Here is a 19,607-nt window from a genome sequence, read left to right on the forward strand (position 1 = left end):
AAGTGTTTCAAATAACACCGACCTTAAGGGCATAGGTCTACAACAGGCTAATTCAAAACAAATACCTTTCATATGAGTTGTAATATAAGTTTTTTTTTAAGTTACGTGCAGCACATCACTCACTAAGTGTTTCAACCCTACAAGTGAGGGCAGTTCTCATCCCAGACTAAGGTACGGGCATGTGATACCAGACATACAGGGAGGCCAGTTCCTTTCCTTGAGACAACTTGCACTCACAGGATTTATTTTGAGGGAGTCGGAAGACTTCACCCAGGATTTGAACCAGACACCATGCGATCAGCAGCCAAATGCTCTACCCACCAGTCCGCCACATTCCTCATGTTTCACATGCACCATGAAGAACTTTTTCCTTCATAGACAACTTATGCCTGGATGACCAAGCCAAATTGAGGTATACAGAATGTGAATACTAAAACCCAGGTTTTCTAACACCTTTCTTCACCTAACTGGGGCAACTATAGCACCAAGTGCAAGTAACATACATTATTTGATTTTAATTACAGCATCAATTTGCTAGTACAGAAGAAATACAAAATAACTAGAGCAGAATATCCCCTTGAAAACCACTCGTTACACCCATTGTGTACGGAATGAAGGCTTGATTTGGCTAAAAACCTGCATCTCTTCACTTAACTGAGAATGGCTGAGCATTCCTTAATTATAACAAACATTAGCATCCTCAATCAAGTTGGATGATAAGTTGTGTGCCATTTTATGCTAACTTCATTAACACATTCAGAGCGGAGCACGTCAATTGACGTGCTCTGCCTCCATACGTGGCTTACATCAACTTCCGAGTCTTCCGATCGTTTGCATGGTCTTCAGCAAGCTTCCCTCTTTCGACCCGTGTGCACCGTTTGTAAATAGCAGTATTTGAACGGATGTTATGGCACGAAAACCACTCTTTTTATTCTTTCTTATTTTGTCGGCCAAATCTGACGACGTTCATGAAAATCGGGCCCGCATTGAATGTGTTAAAATTAAATAAAAGACCAGAAAAAGGAAAAATTACATTCCACTCAAAGAGAAAATGTAGCAACACAAAAATAATATTAATCGCTAACAAAAGCTTAAAATGCTCTTTAATATGAGGACAGATTATTTATAACACTCCCAATTATGTTATTAATTTCTATTCTCTCATTTGCAACTCACTAACTGTGAGATGATCATACCTGGAGGAGGTCCCCTAGGTGGAGGCCCCTGACCAGGGCCAGGGGGTGGCCCCTGCATGGGTGGAGGCTGATTGTGCGGGGGATAGCCAGGGCCTAGAGAAAAAGAAATTTTCCATCAGAGTGAAAGAAAACCTAGAGCACATGAGTATGTACAACCTGTGAACATTAATAAGTAATATAGAGTAAAACTTTGATTTTACGCAGTTGGAGGGACCGAAATATGGGCACTGTGTAAAATCAAAGTGTGCAAAATCAAGAATTGGTATTGAGGAGGAGTATAGTTTTCAGGATAACACTTGCTTATTATTTTTAGAAGGCTCAGTCATATACTTTTGTATAGTTCTGATTTAAGCCAGAACTGGAACCAGAAAAAGTCTCAAATGTGAGGTTTTATGGTAAAAGGGCATGAAATCCTTTTCAATTGCATCAGATATATGTTTCCCAGATTCCATTACTAATTTGGAGGCAAGAAAATGAAGCCTAATAATCTTATTTACTCACAAGCAACACCACAGATGACGTGTTACCTTAAGAGAAACAAAGTTGCATTCATGAACAATGTTTCCCATGGTTGAACAACATGATTGAATTGCTAGCATTTCTGGCACTAAGATTACTTCTGTTACCCAGGAGAAGTTTCGGAATGGTGATACTAAATGCTCGCAGAGAAGTTATTTTCGAAAATATTCTCATTAAAAGCAGTTTTCAGGAAATCCGTTTAACCACCTGCAGACAAACAAAGATTGGAGGTTGAAGAAATGAGGTATCTTAGGATAGTCATCCAACTTAACCCGATTAACAGATAGCAAAATTTCCCTAATACATCACAAAGGCTTTACACCCTATGAGCCTAGGTTCAAGTCCTGGCAGCAGCAGAAACTTATCAGAGATGGCCCTATCCCTACTTGAGTGTTATGTGGAGGGCACTTTCAGTGCACCACTCTGTCCAGCAGATGGTACATTAAGTCCTGGTCCCATTAGAGCCTATCATTACAACCTAGCTAATGCTAACATATGGTTCCTATCCCCCCAGCCCTTACTTCATAGCGCTAATGACCCCAGCTGTCAGTTACTTCCTTCCAAATAGCATACCATAGATAATACGGAGGACACAGGACCCGGGATATTCAGAAATTTAGATTTTTCCAGTGTTTATATCACTTTTTTCAAGTGAGCTACAGTGTGTCCTCGTTTAACGTCGTCCCGTTTAACGTTGTTTCACGATAACGTTGTCCAAAAATTGAAACCCTTCATCATTTAACGTCGTTATTGCTTCGCGATAACGTTGTTCAAATTATGCACGACGAAAAAAAATGAATGGCGAATAGGATGCAAGCGCATCTGGTGTATATTAAATATTACTATTGCGATTGAAAATTTTCGTTCGACAGAAAAGGTTGGCGTGGGTAGCGTATGTTAAATATGCATCTGAGCGAATAATTATCGGTTCATTTACCCATTATCCGTATATTTTTCTGATTCCAACCGAAAAAAATGTCCACGAAGAGGAGTGGCTATCCTGGTGGTTCTTCAGACGTGAAGAAAAAACCGCGATATTAGAACAAAAACTTGATATTATTATAAGAATTGACGAAGGTGCAACTGTTAGAGAGGTCTGTCTAGTTTAAGGTTTACGGGTCGTGTTTTTAATACTAAAACTTCTTCTGTTACTGAAAGTATCGATGTTTCGCCATTAAAATACTTTCTTAATTTAGTTTGTATATTTCATTTAATAATGCCTTATTCCCAACCTTTTATCTTTGCGCTGGGCATGAATCGTTATCATGCTGAAGTGAATAATCGGTACTGAAAGTTTCTCGTGATTTCCGCTGGGTTACAGAATTCATATCATCACGAAAAGTGACTTGCACTTCATCCTCGTGCTTCTGAGGGTCAGATTTTTTTCATTTTGGCCAGGTTCAGGTGTCTCCCTATTGTTCACAAAGTCTGCTTAAAAGTTACGGCTCTGATAATTGGCCTCCTTGCATTCTCGCCCGGGAAATTCTGGACTCTTTACAAAGAAATGGATTGTTAGGAACCAATTTAAATTTTTTACATTGTTTCTTATGGAAAACACTGCATCGTTTAACGTTGTTTCGCTTAACGTCGTGTTTTTCAGGAACGAATCAACAACGTTAAACGAGGACTCACTGTAATTAAATAACCGTGCAACTACTGCCCTGCCACCACTGATGAATAAAAAAATGATTAATAGTCTGGAACAATTTTCCCTCTTTATCATTTTTACGCATTAAAAAAGCATTTTCCCATGAAATTTTAGCATAAGTAGATTGAATCTACTGGGTATAGCTTCTCTGTCGGCATTCTTCCGCGAATTCAGCACCGGGACCTTCGACTTACAAAAAGTGCAAAATTGAGGAAATTGTAAAACAGAGTATCATTGTTTACAGACTGTATTGTATGGGACCTGATAAAAAGTGTGAAAAATCAGGGAAAATGTAAAATGGGTGAATGTGAAATCGAGGTTTCACTGTATATTACATCCAAAATCAAATCTTCCAAAGAAAAAACGGATAATAAATCATGATGATACATTGGAATTCCCAAATTTAAATTGCAAGTTTTACGTGTAATTTCCCGTACTTCAAAAATATAAATACATCACTAAGACACTAGATAGTGCGGGCTTCCATAAGTATTCTATAAAATCCCATAAGAGTACAAGTGCAATGAGACAAAAAAAGCTGTCCACCGATAATGCATAAATCCAATGAAGCTCACCACATATATACACAGTCAAGACAAAAAAATGAACCACTTGGGTTTAAACAGGAGCACCACTTTCGAAAGCTCTGCCAGTGGCCATCAGTTCACACTACTGTATTCCCCACCGTCAGTTCTAATGTGCCCATTTCCAGAGGTCCTCACCAATCAGTAGGTATTCACTACAAAATGGCTCGTTTTGAGAGTGAGAGGATCACCCTTTTTGAGGGAACAAAATAGAAAATTTGGTGAAAAAGTCGCAGCCAAAATTTCAGAAACACAGGCGCTATTTTAAACAGAAATCTTGAATTATTAGCTACTGTTTTCACATTACAAATGCTTGTAAATTAGAATTAATCAATGAAGTAAAGCAGCCATTTTGGACAGCAGCTTTGAGTAAATTATGCAGAAGAAAATAACTCTTCAAATAAATTATTTTGATTGAGATATATTTGTGACCTTAAAATGGTGGGGAGATGGTCTCCCATTTATTCATTACTAGATATGCTTTACTTTCTCGTAAGAATGATTCTCTGCCTTTCATTCGCTCTAATTAGTTTGTTTGGTTAGCTATGGTAATGGGGAGGGATAGGGGCCACCCTGCAGTCAACATGTCCCCAGCAACACAAGTTTCATCATCCCTTCACTCAAGCCCTTCAAGACATAAGGCTCATAGGACGATAAGAAAGCATACCAAAACAATAAAGATCTCTACTAAATACATTGAAGACACAGCCCTTGTGTTATACATGTATCATAGCATTGGCTGCCATGTAGTACATGACCATGGCTCAGAGATAGGCATTTGTACAAAACCTCAAACAAATAGATCAATGAAGATACACCCATGTCTCGTATAGCGCAAGGGATGCGTTCCTTGGGGTCTTTGCGCTATACGAATTTGCGTTATATGAGAGCGTTTTAACATTGGGAAGATAGGGATGCGTTCCTGGTAGCATAGGTCTTAGGTATTGAATTTCCTCTAAAACATCTATATTCCCATAAAAAGCCTTAGAAAACATTATTTATATAAATGTCTATAGTTTAAAACATCTTTAAAGATAGTATGCTCGCATTCAAAGACTTTTATTCATGTTAAAAAAATTCTTACGTGCTTTTGAAATTCCCTCCTGTCGTGCGGGTGGGCTAACATCTGCTATCTCAGGGGTTCGTAATGCGTTGCCGGCCGTTGACGATTTTTCAAACTAGTCTAAAAACAAATATCGTGTCACCCAGGCCCTTTTGTCGCTCATCGAAATGACAGGAAAATGCTACTTTGAATGCCATTTCATAGCTAGCGGAGTTTATGAATGATAAATCATTTTAATTTGAAGTCCTCCGAGTCATTAGCAGCTACGTGAAACAGTCTTTAAATGCCTTGAAACCTGACCCAGGTTTTCCTTCCCTGAAAATGAATGAACGAGATTGCATTCTTTTCCAAAAGAATATTGTCTCGTCAACACTAAAAACTAGTTGAGGGGAAAGGAGCCACTTTCAATCACAGCTTGGAGTTCATCAGAAAATGTTGTGGTGGCTGCGCTATCAACGCTTGCAGATTCACCTAATATCGCCGCACTGAAAATACCTGCTTGCCGTTTAAAATTCTGGAACCAACCGGAGCTTTCACTAAATGTCTTGGAGCGATTACCACTCTCGTCTTTTTGTACTGATTCACTATGAACTTTCCGTATGTGTAGACTGCTTGGTTGAAGTTGGTGCGGCTGAGGTCACTGATGTTTTAACTTCGTCTTTATTCAGAATAAGGCATCGTGCGTTTAAACTTCCGCACAATATCGCTTTGACGCTCTCCATTTTCAAAGCAATTGACCTCTTTCAATACCTCTTCTAGGTTTATGGTTTTCTTGATAAATTCTTGATTTTTCTACACGCATTCCTATTTTTTGCCATATTATCTTGGTTTTTACTCTGTATGGCTCTATCTAAATCACCTTCTACCGCTGAACTGTATTTCTGAGACGCAGAAGGCCTACGACTGCGGGGAGGGAACGAAGCCATTGTGTTTGAGACTCTATAGCGGACCCTTTTATGTGTTGATGCTATTCATGCGCAACTCGGCCACCGCTCCATTTCTCCCCCGTGAATACCGATGACCTTGAAGGCTTTAGCTTAGACCCTCTACCTGGAAGTCAATCGCCCGATAACCTATGACGGCAAAAATACGTCTCAAACCGTATTGCTGAAAAAAAACTCATTTCAACAGCCCCACGCTTAATTAACGATCTAAATTATTTATTATCATTCTGTTAAGGAGACGACATAAATTACTTCGGCAGGTCGGCTATCTGGACCCAATGACGAGTAATACTTTTGGCCATTGCACAGCAATGGATTTCGATTAATATATAAACAAAAAAGAAGATATAATGCAAGCAATAATATTAATATGCGTAAAATGATAGAAATTTCGTGTGTACTTAGCGCAAGGTCACGTTTTATCACGAGAGCGTTTAAGATTTGTGATTAAGCTACACTGCGTTGCGATGTTTCCCGGAGGAACGAATTTGCGCTGTATCGAAATTGCGCTATACGAGACATGGGTGTATAAGCATTTCTGAAAATGGAGAATGACAATTGTGGAGCACTGCAGTGAGACGATTCTCACCATCTCACACACAGAATCCACCGCCATTACAAGGATTGACACTACTTATTTTGAGAGACAAATGCACAGCATCTGAAAACGGATGGAAGACAAAGAAGAATATCATTTGCCCTCCTGCTAGGAGTAGGCCGCTTATTGTCCCAAAAAGGGTCATTTTTTTGCCCTAGTCACAGTGTCCTACTACTGAATGCACCAACGTGTAAGTGGAGTGGATGCTGTGTTGTCAGCTCCTCTGAGTCACAACTACAGGAGAAATTCCACCATCCACCAGACAAAGAGGCGGATCATTCTTTTTGTCCAGTACTGTACATAAAATTTTTTAAAGGAATCCCACTGTTTTTCTGATATTCTTTTCTTAATCAAATTTATGGATCATGGCAAGAACTATACAAGTATCATTTCCATTTCCCTGGTTTATATTAACCGCAATGCTGTTCTTTCAGAAATATAAAAATACCCCTAATTACCAATATGGACCCGAGATAAGAATTTGAAGGTCCAAATCATAAGTAAAACTATCCAGTCTAGTTTCCCCTTCTGTTTCTGCATATCACAATCACTCAGGAGATTCAATTTTCAACAAAAAGAAATGTGTCAAACATGCTAGCCAGAACACAACTCACCGGGAGGTCTATTCCAATCTGGCCCGGGACGAGGTGGAGGTCCTCTGGGGTCAGGTGGTCCCCCTGGTGGAGGCCCCCTTGGAGGTCCCTGTCCTGGAGGTGGTACTTGGAATGGCTGAAAGTGATCAAATCCCTTCAATTTAATGACTAACAACATACAAAAAATGGTTAGAAATGCAGTCAACTCCAATGTTTTCTGCAGTTTCGAAAAAAATAATTGGACAAGAAAAACACTGGGATTATCAACTGTTGAAGTACAGACACACAAGGTTTATTATTTCCATTAGATTTCCCATCGTTACACATTATTATTTAATTACTAGCTGACAAGGAATGTTTGCAGTTTACTCCAAAGTCTCCTCAAGAACACGAGTGGTAAGAAAAAAAACTCTTGATTAACTTAGAAAATTTCATCAATGGATAGCCAATCCCTAATTGAGAAAATGTTATTTATGATCTTTTAATGTATTTTTCTACATTCAAATGCGCAATTGTTGCTTTGCCCTCGCACGCGGATGAATACAGCCCATGGGAACTAGAGATTTTGTCTCACTCAGGCATGTCTATCCAGCAACGTCAAGTTCAAACTGGAGAGCAAGGGAGTACTGGAAGAGGAAGGAGGTGGACAGTGGAGGAAGTGGAAGCACAAATGAAGGGAGAAGAGATCTCAAGAGTCACAGCTAGGAGCTTGCTGGTGTAGGGAATTTGCTGGAGTTAATGGAGCAGTGGGGAAATGAGATTGCAGCAAAAAAATTTCATGATAACAAATATACTGTTTGATTTACTTCACTCGTGTGCATAAAAAGAAATTAAAATGAAAGTTTGGATAATCCGTATTTTTTAATTATTTGTACTGCCTTTCCCCATCAGTAGCCCGGATAATGGGGAGTTTAATGTACAGAAATATAGAAATGATTTTGTGAGTTGTAGCAGAAATAAAAGGAAAATTTGATTCCCCTAGCAATGGTGCAATATATTTTTTTAATGGTCAGCCAAAAAATAATGGAACAAAGTTCTTATCAATGACGTGATTTTGATGTATTCTCACAAAAAAATTGAATGCTACCGATGCTCACAGGGTTCTTAATTATGTAACACAAAGTAGTATTTACTGCATACTATCACAAATTGAACTTCATATAGCATTAGTGACCTAAATAAAGCAATTGTAATTTTCTTCATCTTTTAAAATTATACCTGTAACATCCGCACATAGGCCAAGCATGATTTACCCAACAAAAAAAGTGATTTCTGAAAGAAAACGTACTAGCTTTGAAAAAAACTAAATTTAGACAATAAGGTTACATACATGCATTTCTCAGTTAGGTAGGTAAGACACTATGGTGTAATGGGTATCATAATGGATGTATGATGACAAACTTTCAAAACCTTAATGAATGGCAGGAATGTAATAAGATCAGTCATCAGCTCGACTCTTCAAAAGCACCTCACACGGAGTGAAAGCAACAGACAGCTGTACCACCCACTGATATCACTCCTCAACCAATATGGCAAACGAATGTTTCAGCACATCATGAATTTTTGCTCCTGTCACCACAATATGACATCTTTTCAGTATAATTGTTGGGGGTAGGTAAGTAAAATTTGTGAATTTATTTCTTGAATATTATTGAATATGGCTTTTAAGAATTCAATGGTATTGATTATGATATTGATACAGCAATTAAAAATCTTTTCTTTACTATGTACTCCATAATAGTAATGTTTAGCCATGTGAAATTGCGACTAATTTCAAGCTAAGATTAAAAATGCATATTTATATTAAAAATAAACACAATCTGTGAATAATGAGAGAGGGGAATTTTTCAAAAGCACAGGCAAAATCAGCTCAAAAATTGAATCAGTTGAGGGCCACCTCCACTAATTTCACTAAGTAGCACACCACAGACTAACAAAGAAATAACATAATATAAACAGGAAAATATTAACAAATGCAACATATTTACCATTCCTGGAGGAGGCCTTTGCTGTGGTCCCGGTGGGGGTGGCCCCTGAGGGGGTGGGCCTGGACGTGGAGGGCCTGAAAAACCCATATTTCTGTAACTTTGGCAACATTAATAACATTATACACTCATTAAATCTAATGAATGGGACTAAAATCCGTGTCATTTTGATAAATCAGGGTGCCCACTTAAATGTGACACATATATTCACTGCCTTTCAACACAACTTTCCCCACTTTCACTTCTAATTATTTTCCACCCATTTTCATGATATGATAGGACATGTTGAGGGATTGACATGTCTCATTCATAACAACTTGACTAGGTCTAACTTAGAAAATGAAAACTTGGTTGCCTATGCAGGTTTAAAAGAAGTTACCGTATAAGCTTGTGTAAGAGGCGCACCCCTATTTTGAGGATCGAAGCTATAAAGAAAAAACATTTTGCGACTTTTTTTGTCCTATCGTGCGGAGTTGCAGACGTATGCCTGGAATTTCGACAGTTATCGAAATGTCCTCTTTCAGTACTATTTGAAAAAGGAAATTTTGATAACTGCGGCAGCATAAGAGGGAGTAGAAAGAGTTCCGATCCTCTCTTTGCATACGCCATCGCTCTACATTGCTTGTCCTACTCACGAACAATTTTGTTTAAAAGCTCTCGCAGGAGTATTGCAATAGAATTGCAGCCGTGGAAAATTTTAAGGCAAAACACGGCAGGCAAATGGCATGAGCTTTCCCAAGAGATTGAACAACAATCGGGGCAATCTCAGCGCCATAGGATAATAACCACGTCGTAGATTTAAGGCCCCTTGCACACACACCGATTTTGGACGGCCGGTAAAATATCGGCCGTCCACATTCCAATGGTGAACAATGGGAGAGCATTGGAGCTTGCACACGTACCGACCACACGCCGGCACCGGTAAAATGCTGTTTAGCTGCCGGCTATTGTCACTGTGGATCGCCGGCGCCAGCTCAAAAACTTAGCAACGTATCGTTTGACCGGTAAAAATCCGGCGTGTGTGCAAGCATCACTTCGCCGGTAAAATATCGGCCAATATTTTACCGGCCGTCCAAAATCGGTGTGTGTGCAAGGGGCCTAACGGAACTACACTCGGCTCTCCATCAGCTAATGCCTCTGCCGTTTTTTTTCCTTTCCGAGACTCCACAGGAAAAGTTACAGGGGAACAATGGAAACGTGTTTCATCCCTACCCCATTCCACCAACTGACCTTTTTCGGTCTACCAGGTTCAATTCCCCGAGTTTCTGGAGGTCAAATGCTACGTGAGTCACCTTCTGAGCTCGAAGATATATCGATATCTTTCAGCAATTGTATGACATGCACGAGGTTCTAAAAAGAATTAGACCTAACGCGACGTATATCTTACAGCATTTAAGTTTTTTGAGCTCTAATTGATTGACACAAAGATTTATAGCTAAAATAAGGCTATTAATATTCAACATAGTCCAAACAGCACAATTTCGGAAGAAACAAGCGTAGCATAAGCGCATTCAAACAAGACGAGACGGACTGGAACCTCAGGCAACGCAAACTGCGTATATCACATTGCTGCGCCTTCGCCCCTTCGCTTCAAAGGCAACGACGTCACATGCAAGATCGGACGTGTTCTTCCCTTTCTCCTTCGCTCGTAGCTTTAAATACGGAGGGGAGGGAGCCCTCTTCCCCTCGACCTCTCCTACAGCGCTCTTCACTTATAAGCATTTCCGATTTCTTCTATCCACTATTAAGTCCAACAATGAGCACACTCGTTCGAATTTTTTCAACCGCAGGTTTTGACACCAATATTACTATATGCAGTATAAATGCCGCGGGATGCCCACTCGCGGCAATAAATTTGGCGCGCGCTCCGGAGCGAATCACCCCGCGCGATCTTTTCAATGTTCACCTCTGGGGTACCGACGTGACGGCGCGATGCTTGCAAAAAATTCAAACAGGAGCATTTTAAAAATACGTCACTAAGGGAGAAACTCCCCTGCCTGCCGCTTGATTTTGACCCAGGGTTTCAGATGACTGACTCACGCTGAAAACCAAGGCCACTCAGTTCCCTTTGAACTTGCAACCGGTGAAGGGGAGGGGGGGAAGATAAGAAGTTTGTGTAAGAGGCGCACCCCCACTTTCGGCTGCAATATCTGGGAAAAAAGGTGCGCCTCTTACACGAGCTTATACGGTATTCCAGAGTTCCTAAACTTTGCGAAGTCATTATACTCTGTTCATTTTATCTCTTCGGCTGAGCTGGTGTGGCCAAAGCAAGTGGAAATGCAGGGAGGGAAAGTCTCTCGACATGTGACTTTACGAAGAAAAATTTCTCAGGATTAGGGAAAATTAACCCAATAAGGGAGAATTAACCCAACACCACACCCGGTGGGAATCCTGAGAAATTGGGAGAATTAACCCAATACCACACCCGGTAGGAATCCAGAGAAATTTTTCATCAATCTATACGCCGGGAAAACCTAAAATTTTACATGTGACTTTACCTTTGCAATTCATCAAACAGTAGGCGTGGCCTCAGTGAGTCGCTCTCAGACCTCCGCTGAGTGAACATCGTGAATCTGCTCGTGGAGCAGTGTTCCCGAACCTCACGCGTTCTCCTTTATGTGACTATGCCTTCCACCAACAGTGCCTCATTCAGCGCGGTAGCTGACAATGTCATGGGCTTCTGTGAAAGGCAAATGCCTTCCAAATGTGTGGGTAAATTGTCTCGCCACCAATGCCTTCCAAATGTGCAGGTAAATTGTCTCGGTGCCGGGGCCAAAATACCTGTGGCCACCTATGACTCACACGTTTTCAGTAACAAAGTAGGGTGGCTATGTACATTTGGCAATGTTGAGTTCACTCCTCCTCTCTCTCTCTTGTTAGTACCCCTCCCCTATCAGCGAAATCATCCGAGTGTGTCCAGGCTCTCACGAAAGCTCACCCACAGACAAAAAGTGAACAGACTATAGCGCCATTACCTATGAAAAGGTTAAGTTCCTCATGAAAGAAGTATTCAGGAAGATGGTAGTGTGGCAGTCACATAAGATATGGCAAGACCACTATAATTATTTTCAAAGTTGATGAGTGTTCCAAGCTGTGATTAAAAGAAAATTCCACTAATGGTCTGAGCAAAAATCTGTCTAATTATGCCAAGTTTAAGTATAGTGACCGAGGCTATGGATGACAGGTTTGGGTTAATCAGCACAAAAGAGCCTAGTTTAATTTAAAAAAAAGCTCAATCAAGAGAAAATCTCCGGATCATCCTTCTCATCTTCCCTTTCTCTAGGAACACTAAATCTGGTTTTGCTAGTAGTAGCTCTCATCCCCTTTATGGCAGTGTGAAATTCTCCTGTCTTTCCTTCTGCTCCTACCCCTACCCTGGAGGAGTTGTCAGGCTCATAATCACCTCCTCCTTTATATTCTCTATCCTTCCTCTTCCCCTTCAGGAGGACACAATTAGGGTGTATCCTAGCAGATCCCCTGCAAGATCCTAACCCACTTGTCAAAGGGAACAACTCACCAGGGTATCCAGGAGGCATATGACCCTGCTGAGGGGGAGGGGGATGGCCTGGGGGTCCCCCCTGCATTGGAGGACCAGGCATACGCTGGCCAGGGGGTGGAGGCATGCCTGGAGGTGGTGGCATTCGTCCCCTCATCCCTTGTGGTGGTGGGCCCATCATCATCCTCTGTTGATTGTTGTTGCGGTTCTGATTTTGCTGGGGTGAAGGCCTTGTCTTCGACTGTGCTTCAAACTGAAAGCAAAATTCATTATTGCGAGATACATTTAATATGACACATTTTACGCATGATTACCTCCCCAAGGGTTTTAATTGTTTGAAGACTACATTAAACAAGAATTATTTAGATAAATCTTCATAATTATGGTAGCTGAATTGCTAAGCAGTACTCTGATGGCACTACTTCTAACTCAGAAGATGGTTAATGGTACACTCTTGATGTATTCAAAAATTTCCAGATAAAACCGTTCAGATATACTGAGATAAATAATTCAAGAGTGTATGAAACTTCTACCTTTTCTCATGTTGAATTTTCTGGCCAGTCAGTAAACATGTGAAAGTTGTGATGGTCTGGTATGCAGTCATAACATAGTAGGCATAGCAGAACGCTGTTTATTCAGATCAATTGAAGTTTTGCATTCAATCATGCTTGTTATGGTGACATAATTATAATTGCAATTTAATATAATAATCCTTAACCAAAATCTGCTCCGTGTATACTCCATCAAGAATTGGAAATGGAACTGCATTCAGCCTAATTTAACTCCTCAGAAAGGAAAATAAATGAAGAAGTGCTCATTCGTGTGGCGAAGACTGGAAACTACAAAAAAAATGCAGATAGGATAGTGTGATGGAAAGAGATTATTCAAAATTAATATACCAACAAACTTACATAAGTAGCTGAAAGTTGTAAGTTTGTGGTTATGGTGTAAAAAATAAACTAGTCCTGACAGAAGAAAACCTCATTACGAATGCCATTAAACATAAGATCAGTAAAAGTAGGAAATTAGAGCTCATGTGATGGACAACAAACGTAAACATAATCACCCCTGTCCCAGCCAAGTTGTTCTTTCTACATGGCTTTCAGCTTCAACTAAAGTAGGCAATTCGGTTTTCACTAAAACACACACAACATTTGCAATAAATGCTCTTCGTGTCCTCCTTTTTTTACTTCACAGGTTTCACTAATTAATTACTTGTAACAAGTTGACCCTTGAGAAGAAAAACTGGTACACAATAACTTTTTATTTGGAACAGTACTCAGTAAAATTATTTCCCGCCATCGGATCACACTGCTCACAAGTATTTTGTATTAACTTACCCATCATTATTAAAGAATTCCGATTGTTTTCACCTCCTTATTACCTAAGCTATGAATAGTGTATGACGCTACCAGAAATATGGAAATCAGAAATCACACTCACAATCAACAAGATGTAGAGCAATGCTTAATCCTTGCAATTTGCATCGTTTCAAATTCCAAATTATTCAATATTTAGAGAAGAAAGGAATCCAAAATCCTTCGTGCTATGAGTGCGAAGGGCTGAATTAGCATAAATCCCAAGCCTGGTAAACAGTTACAATACACCCATGTCTCGTATAGCGCAAGGGATGCGTTCCTTGGGGTCTTTGCGCTATACGAATTTGCGTTATACGAGAGCATTTTAACATAGGGAAGATAGGGATGCGTTCCTGGTAGCATAGGTCTTGGGTATTGAATTTCCTCTAAAACATCTATATTCCCATAAAAAGCCTTATATAACATTATTAATATTTATAGTTTAAAACATCTTTAAAGATAGTATTCACGCATTCAAAGACTTTTATTCACGTTTAAAAAAATTCTTACGTGCTTTCGAAATTCCATCCTGTCGTGCGGGTGGGCTAACATCAGCTATCTCAGGGGATCGTAATGCGTTGCCGGCAGTTGACGATTTTTCAAACCAGTCTAAAGACAACTATTGTGTCACCCAGGCCCTTTTGTCGCTCATCGAAATGACAGGAAAATGCTACTTTAAATGCCATTTCATAGCTAGCGGAGTTTATGAATGATAAATCATTTTAATTTGAAGTCCTCCGAGTCATTAGCAGCTACGTGAAAGTCTTTAAATGCTTTGAAACCTGACCCAGGTTTTCCTTCCCTCACAATCAATGAACGAGATTGCATTATTTTCCAAAAGAATATCGTCTCGTCAACACTAAAAACTAGTTGAGGGGGAAAGGAGCCACTTTCAATAACAGCTTGGAGTTCATCAGAAAATGTTGTGGTGGCTGCGCTATCAACATTTGCAGATTCACCTGATATCGCCGCACTGAAAATACCTGCTTGCCGTTTAAATTCTGGAACCAACCGGAGCTTTCACTAAATGTCTCGGAGCGATTACCACTCTCGTCTTTTTGTACTGATTCACCGTATGTGTAGACCGCTTGGTTGAAGTTGGTGCGGTTGAGGTCACTGATATTTTAGCTTCGTCTTTATTCAGAATAATGCATCGTGAGTTTAAACTTCCGCGCAATATCGCTTTGACGCTCTCCATTTTCAAAGCAATTGACCTCTCTCAAGTCCTCTTCTAGGTTTATGGTTTTTCTTGATAAATTCTTGATTTTTCTACACTCATTCCTATTTTTTGCCATATTCTCTTGGTTTTTACTCATCTGTATGGCTCTATCTGAATCACCTTCTTCTGCTGAACTGTATTCCTGAGACGCAGAAGGCCTATGACTGCGGGGAGGGAACGAAGCCATTGTGTTTGAGACTCTATAGCGGACCCTTTTATGTGTTGATGCTATTCATGCGCAACTCGGCCACCGCTCCATTTCTCCCCCGTGAATACCGATGACCTTGAAGGCTTTAGCGAAGACCCTCTATCTGGAAGTCAATCGCCCGGTAACTTACGACGGCAAAAATACGTCTCAAACCGTATTGCTGAAAAAAAAACTCATTTCCACTAGCCCCACGCTTAATTAACGATCTAAATTATTTATTACCATTCTGTTAAGGAGACGAGATAAATCTTCGGTAGGCCGGCTATCTGGACCCAATGACGAGTAATACTTTTGGCAATTGCACAGCAATGAATTTCGATTAATATATAAACAAAAAAGAAGATTTGAGGCAAGAAATAATATTAATAGGCGTAAATTGATAGAAATTTCGTGTGTACTTAGCGCAAGTTCACGTTTTATCACGAGTGCGTTTAAGATTTTTGATTAGGCTACACTGCGTTGCAATGTTTCCCCGAGGAACGAATTTGCGCTATATCGAAATTGCGCTAATCGAAATTGCGCTATACGAGACATGGGTGTACATGTACATACTTTAACAAATGTTTTTGGATTTTAACTTTGCATTCAATAGGCAGCAAAGAAATTACTACTAAATGTTGAATGCCATAAAATACTACCTACATAAATTAAGAGCAAATTCAAATTATTTCTTTTGTGCTGAGGATTATTAAATTGTGCTCTTCTATCAAAACAACCATATTATCAGAAAATTACAATAATATGACCCAATTATTAATTAGTTAAAGGAAAATATCAGTTATCAATAATAGCTGCAATCGATTGTGTAAATATCTCACCGTAGGAATAACCATTTGAACATTCAAGGAAGATGAAACAATGCTTGGAAGGGGATTTCTTATACAAATTACTTTCAATAGAACAGGATTCAGAGTATATCACATATCGTGCACAAAATTTTCATCATGCATAAACCCTCCTTGGTTTCTTAATCACATGATCAACTTAGAGAAAGTTAAAATTTTATTCAATAAATAGTAGTAAATGTATACTTCCTGCTAAGTATACTTTTCTGTCAGGTGAGCATAGCCTATTCACATAAGACATGGGAGGTGAAAATTTAACACCCCCACTACAATTTCTAATACACCAGAAAAACATGTGCTAAGCATATGTTGAATATGAATTAGCTGTTTACAGTAACTAAAGTCCTACGGTTAATTTGTACACTTATCTTTTTTCAGCTAAATTTTACTTTTATCTCCCTAATATGTAGGTGCAGTCAACTTAATTCACCTTTATTTTTTGCATGTCATGACTCTGACTGATTTTTTTCTGATACAAGATCAAAATTGGCACCATAACGCGATGTCGGCTGGTGAGTTGGTGTTCATAGGTGGGGCAGTTAATTAAACGATAACGATGGATGGATGCAGCATTAAGGCATGGGTGTTTTCAATTCAATAGTATATCCTCATTTTATAATTTTAGAGCATATCCAACTAATTAGACACCAAAGAAAGTGTATACCAAAGTAGAGTAAGCAATGCATTTCTAACCATCCTTGGCAGTTGCGTACCAAAAACAAAATTACAGATTTTAATTTCTCCTGGTGAATACTATTGATGAATTCCAGCCGCCTTTTCTGGTTGCTCAGATTAGCACAACCAGAAAATTCGGCCGTGGCGGAACACAGCATTAATGAATACCATGCTATTAGATTGTGAGATACAAAAATTCTTTGCCACGCAAAACATTACTGGGACCGCATAATTGAGAAAGCAATAGAGATCCGCGCCAATCCCAAAAATTTCAATCAGGACACTGGCTTTCATCTTAGCAATACATGGAGACCTATCCTCCGTAAACGATCGTATCGATTCAGTGTGAAATTGGACTTTCAAAGAGTTACACAGTAGGTGATGAATGTTATAGACAAAATGGAATTACTTCTTTTGCATAATATGTGGCACAATTTGGCTGAAGTAATTAATATTACTTAAGTAAGACCTGGTAATATTTCCACTGTATGCGGAGATGGAATTTCAATGGCAGTACTGCAATGTCTTATTAAAGTAATTAATTTTAAAAAGCAGTCAAAGCATTTCTAGCTAAGTACGATGCTAAATGTAAATTGGAGAACAGCAGGAAAAATGGAATATTAAATTAAAGATGTAAATTCATTTAGATAATTAATGTCTTGAATTTTGCTAAATTTAATATTGTTATGTTACTGCTGTAGATGAGACAGAAGGCAGGATAGATTAGTCCATGTCCACAACATAACAAAAATTTCTGTTTTTCTGACACCTCTATGGAAATTCCCAATAATTTACCTCCCTCCAATTAAAGGTTTTCCTTATCTCCACTATGATTTAAGATGCATAGGTATAAATCCTAACGCAGACTATTTCCTGGAAATAACAAGATTACGATCACAAGATTGAGCCATTCAGCATCCAAGATGGAAAGACACTACTATGGTAGAGCATCAGTTATAATGGCAGGAAAAAGTAAATGTCATAGCATTATTGACTATAGTTGGTACATTGCAGCCTACTAAAGAAGCTTGCATTGGGCATATTTCCTCCTGAACCTATTTGATGACATCGTTTATTTGTAGTAAGAAAATTTTGAAACTGGAATATATTATCATCTACTTGTCTCTCCAGCAACTAACCTTATCGAAGCAATCAGTATTATCACAATAAACAACTACCCATCTATCTTTACTTTTCTTCCAGCTACTAAGCTATACCATTGGCTCTTACATTGAGAACAGTCCAGAGGCAGAAAAATTGTGCACCTTAATCATTGAAAATTTGTCAACGACAAGATTATTGATTTTTTTATAACCACAGATTTTTCCAATCTTTTCCCAATGTATTGTTTGGATAGGCATCATCTTAGCATACCACAAATTTTGGGTAGATTCCTTCAAACTTAAATTCATTTATTAATGCCCAAAATTTATTTATACTACATTTACTGGAATTGCCCGTTTTCCAGAGTTAAATCTGTAAATATATGAGCATTGTTCATGTGCTGTTTCGAATAAAAAAATACAAAAGAATTCTGACATAAGGTTTTTCTGGGACAAAATTTCAAGCATTACAATTGGAAAATGCCAAATGAGGACCTTTTCTCTTTTTCCCGGCGTATGATGGCGGTGAATTCTTCTCGGGTTTCCATCTGGATGGAAACCCGAGAAGAATTCACCGAGGACCTTTTCCATTTTTTCGAAGTTCTAATCAGCGACTGGAACAGCTTTTCAAAGATAAAAATTAAAATTTTGAGTCACTAAATGGTGTCAAATGCTACACAAATTTTCATTATTGTACTCTTGCCAAAGAAGGTTGGAAAATAATTTTCAGAAAACAGTAAAAAAAATGGGAAGAGAAATTAAGCTTGGTGTGATTTAGTGGATGATATTAAACTTAAAATCATTCCCTCTCACTATCTCACAGTGGTCAGGTTTTCAACATTATATTTCCATTTTAATGCATTTTTCAGTGGTTTCAAAGCATTTTAATCAATTTTACTTTGATCATTTGAGGTGTAACTTTGTGAAAGCGTTTCATTATTGAAATTAAAATGAAGAACTTGGTCGTCTGCAGAGATGAATCTACGTGGTAGTAACCCCAAAAACCAGTCTGCTGAATCCTCACCACACCGCGAAAGCCTACACAAGGAAGAATAACTTTGTGCTTTCACATGAATACATGTAATAATATATGTAATATTCATGTGAAAGCATAGAGTTCTTTTAAATTTCAATTTTATTTTGTAAGTCAGGTGTAGGTACCTCTATACTTGAAAATCATCGTCATTGCATCATTCCATATGAGCAAAAAAGATATTGTAGAAAACATTATAATCCAGAATTTTTAACTATGGAATATCTAGTTATAGTAAGGCTTTCTAGAATTCTGCCAACTTGATATTTTCTATTTCACTGGCAAAATGATGGCCAAATGACCCATTAAAAGCCTTCTGTGTGCACATTCTGGATGAATGCACATTCATGGTGCACATTCTTTTGAATGGCTATTGATACTGCAAATTATGTAATAAGTTCAGAAGTTAATGTAAGGTGATTACCTGGGAGAGCAAAAATATTCACGCAACATCAGAAGTGTGTTCTATCGATCCCAAAGCAGTAACTGCAGAGTCACACTGTTGTCCAGGTTTTATTCTGTCTTAATCAACCATCTTCT

General features: G+C 38.9%; 1 protein-coding gene across 8 annotated transcripts in view; it reads right to left on the reverse strand.

Moving 5' to 3' along the window:
* LOC124162739 (cleavage and polyadenylation specificity factor subunit 6) overlaps nucleotides 1-19,607 on the reverse strand; it is a 76,628-nt gene that overhangs the window by 44,874 nt on the left and 12,147 nt on the right. For all 8 annotated transcript variants that reach the window (XR_006865659.1, XM_046539371.1, XM_046539370.1 and 5 more), the window contains exons 4-7: nucleotides 12,648-12,879; nucleotides 9,134-9,207; nucleotides 7,167-7,281; nucleotides 1,197-1,289 (exon numbers count right to left, since the gene is read on the reverse strand). Coding sequence is in view for 7 of the 8 variants with exons in the window: in XM_046539371.1 (XP_046395327.1) it covers nucleotides 1,197-1,289; nucleotides 7,167-7,281; nucleotides 9,134-9,207; nucleotides 12,648-12,879 (514 nt within the window). In the remaining variant the exon portion in view is untranslated. The remainder of the gene's footprint in view (nucleotides 1-1,196; nucleotides 1,290-7,166; nucleotides 7,282-9,133; nucleotides 9,208-12,647; nucleotides 12,880-19,607) is intronic.

This window comes from Ischnura elegans, chromosome 7, assembly GCF_921293095.1.
Source record: "Ischnura elegans chromosome 7, ioIscEleg1.1, whole genome shotgun sequence".
NCBI lineage: Eukaryota > Metazoa > Arthropoda > Insecta > Odonata > Coenagrionidae > Ischnura > Ischnura elegans.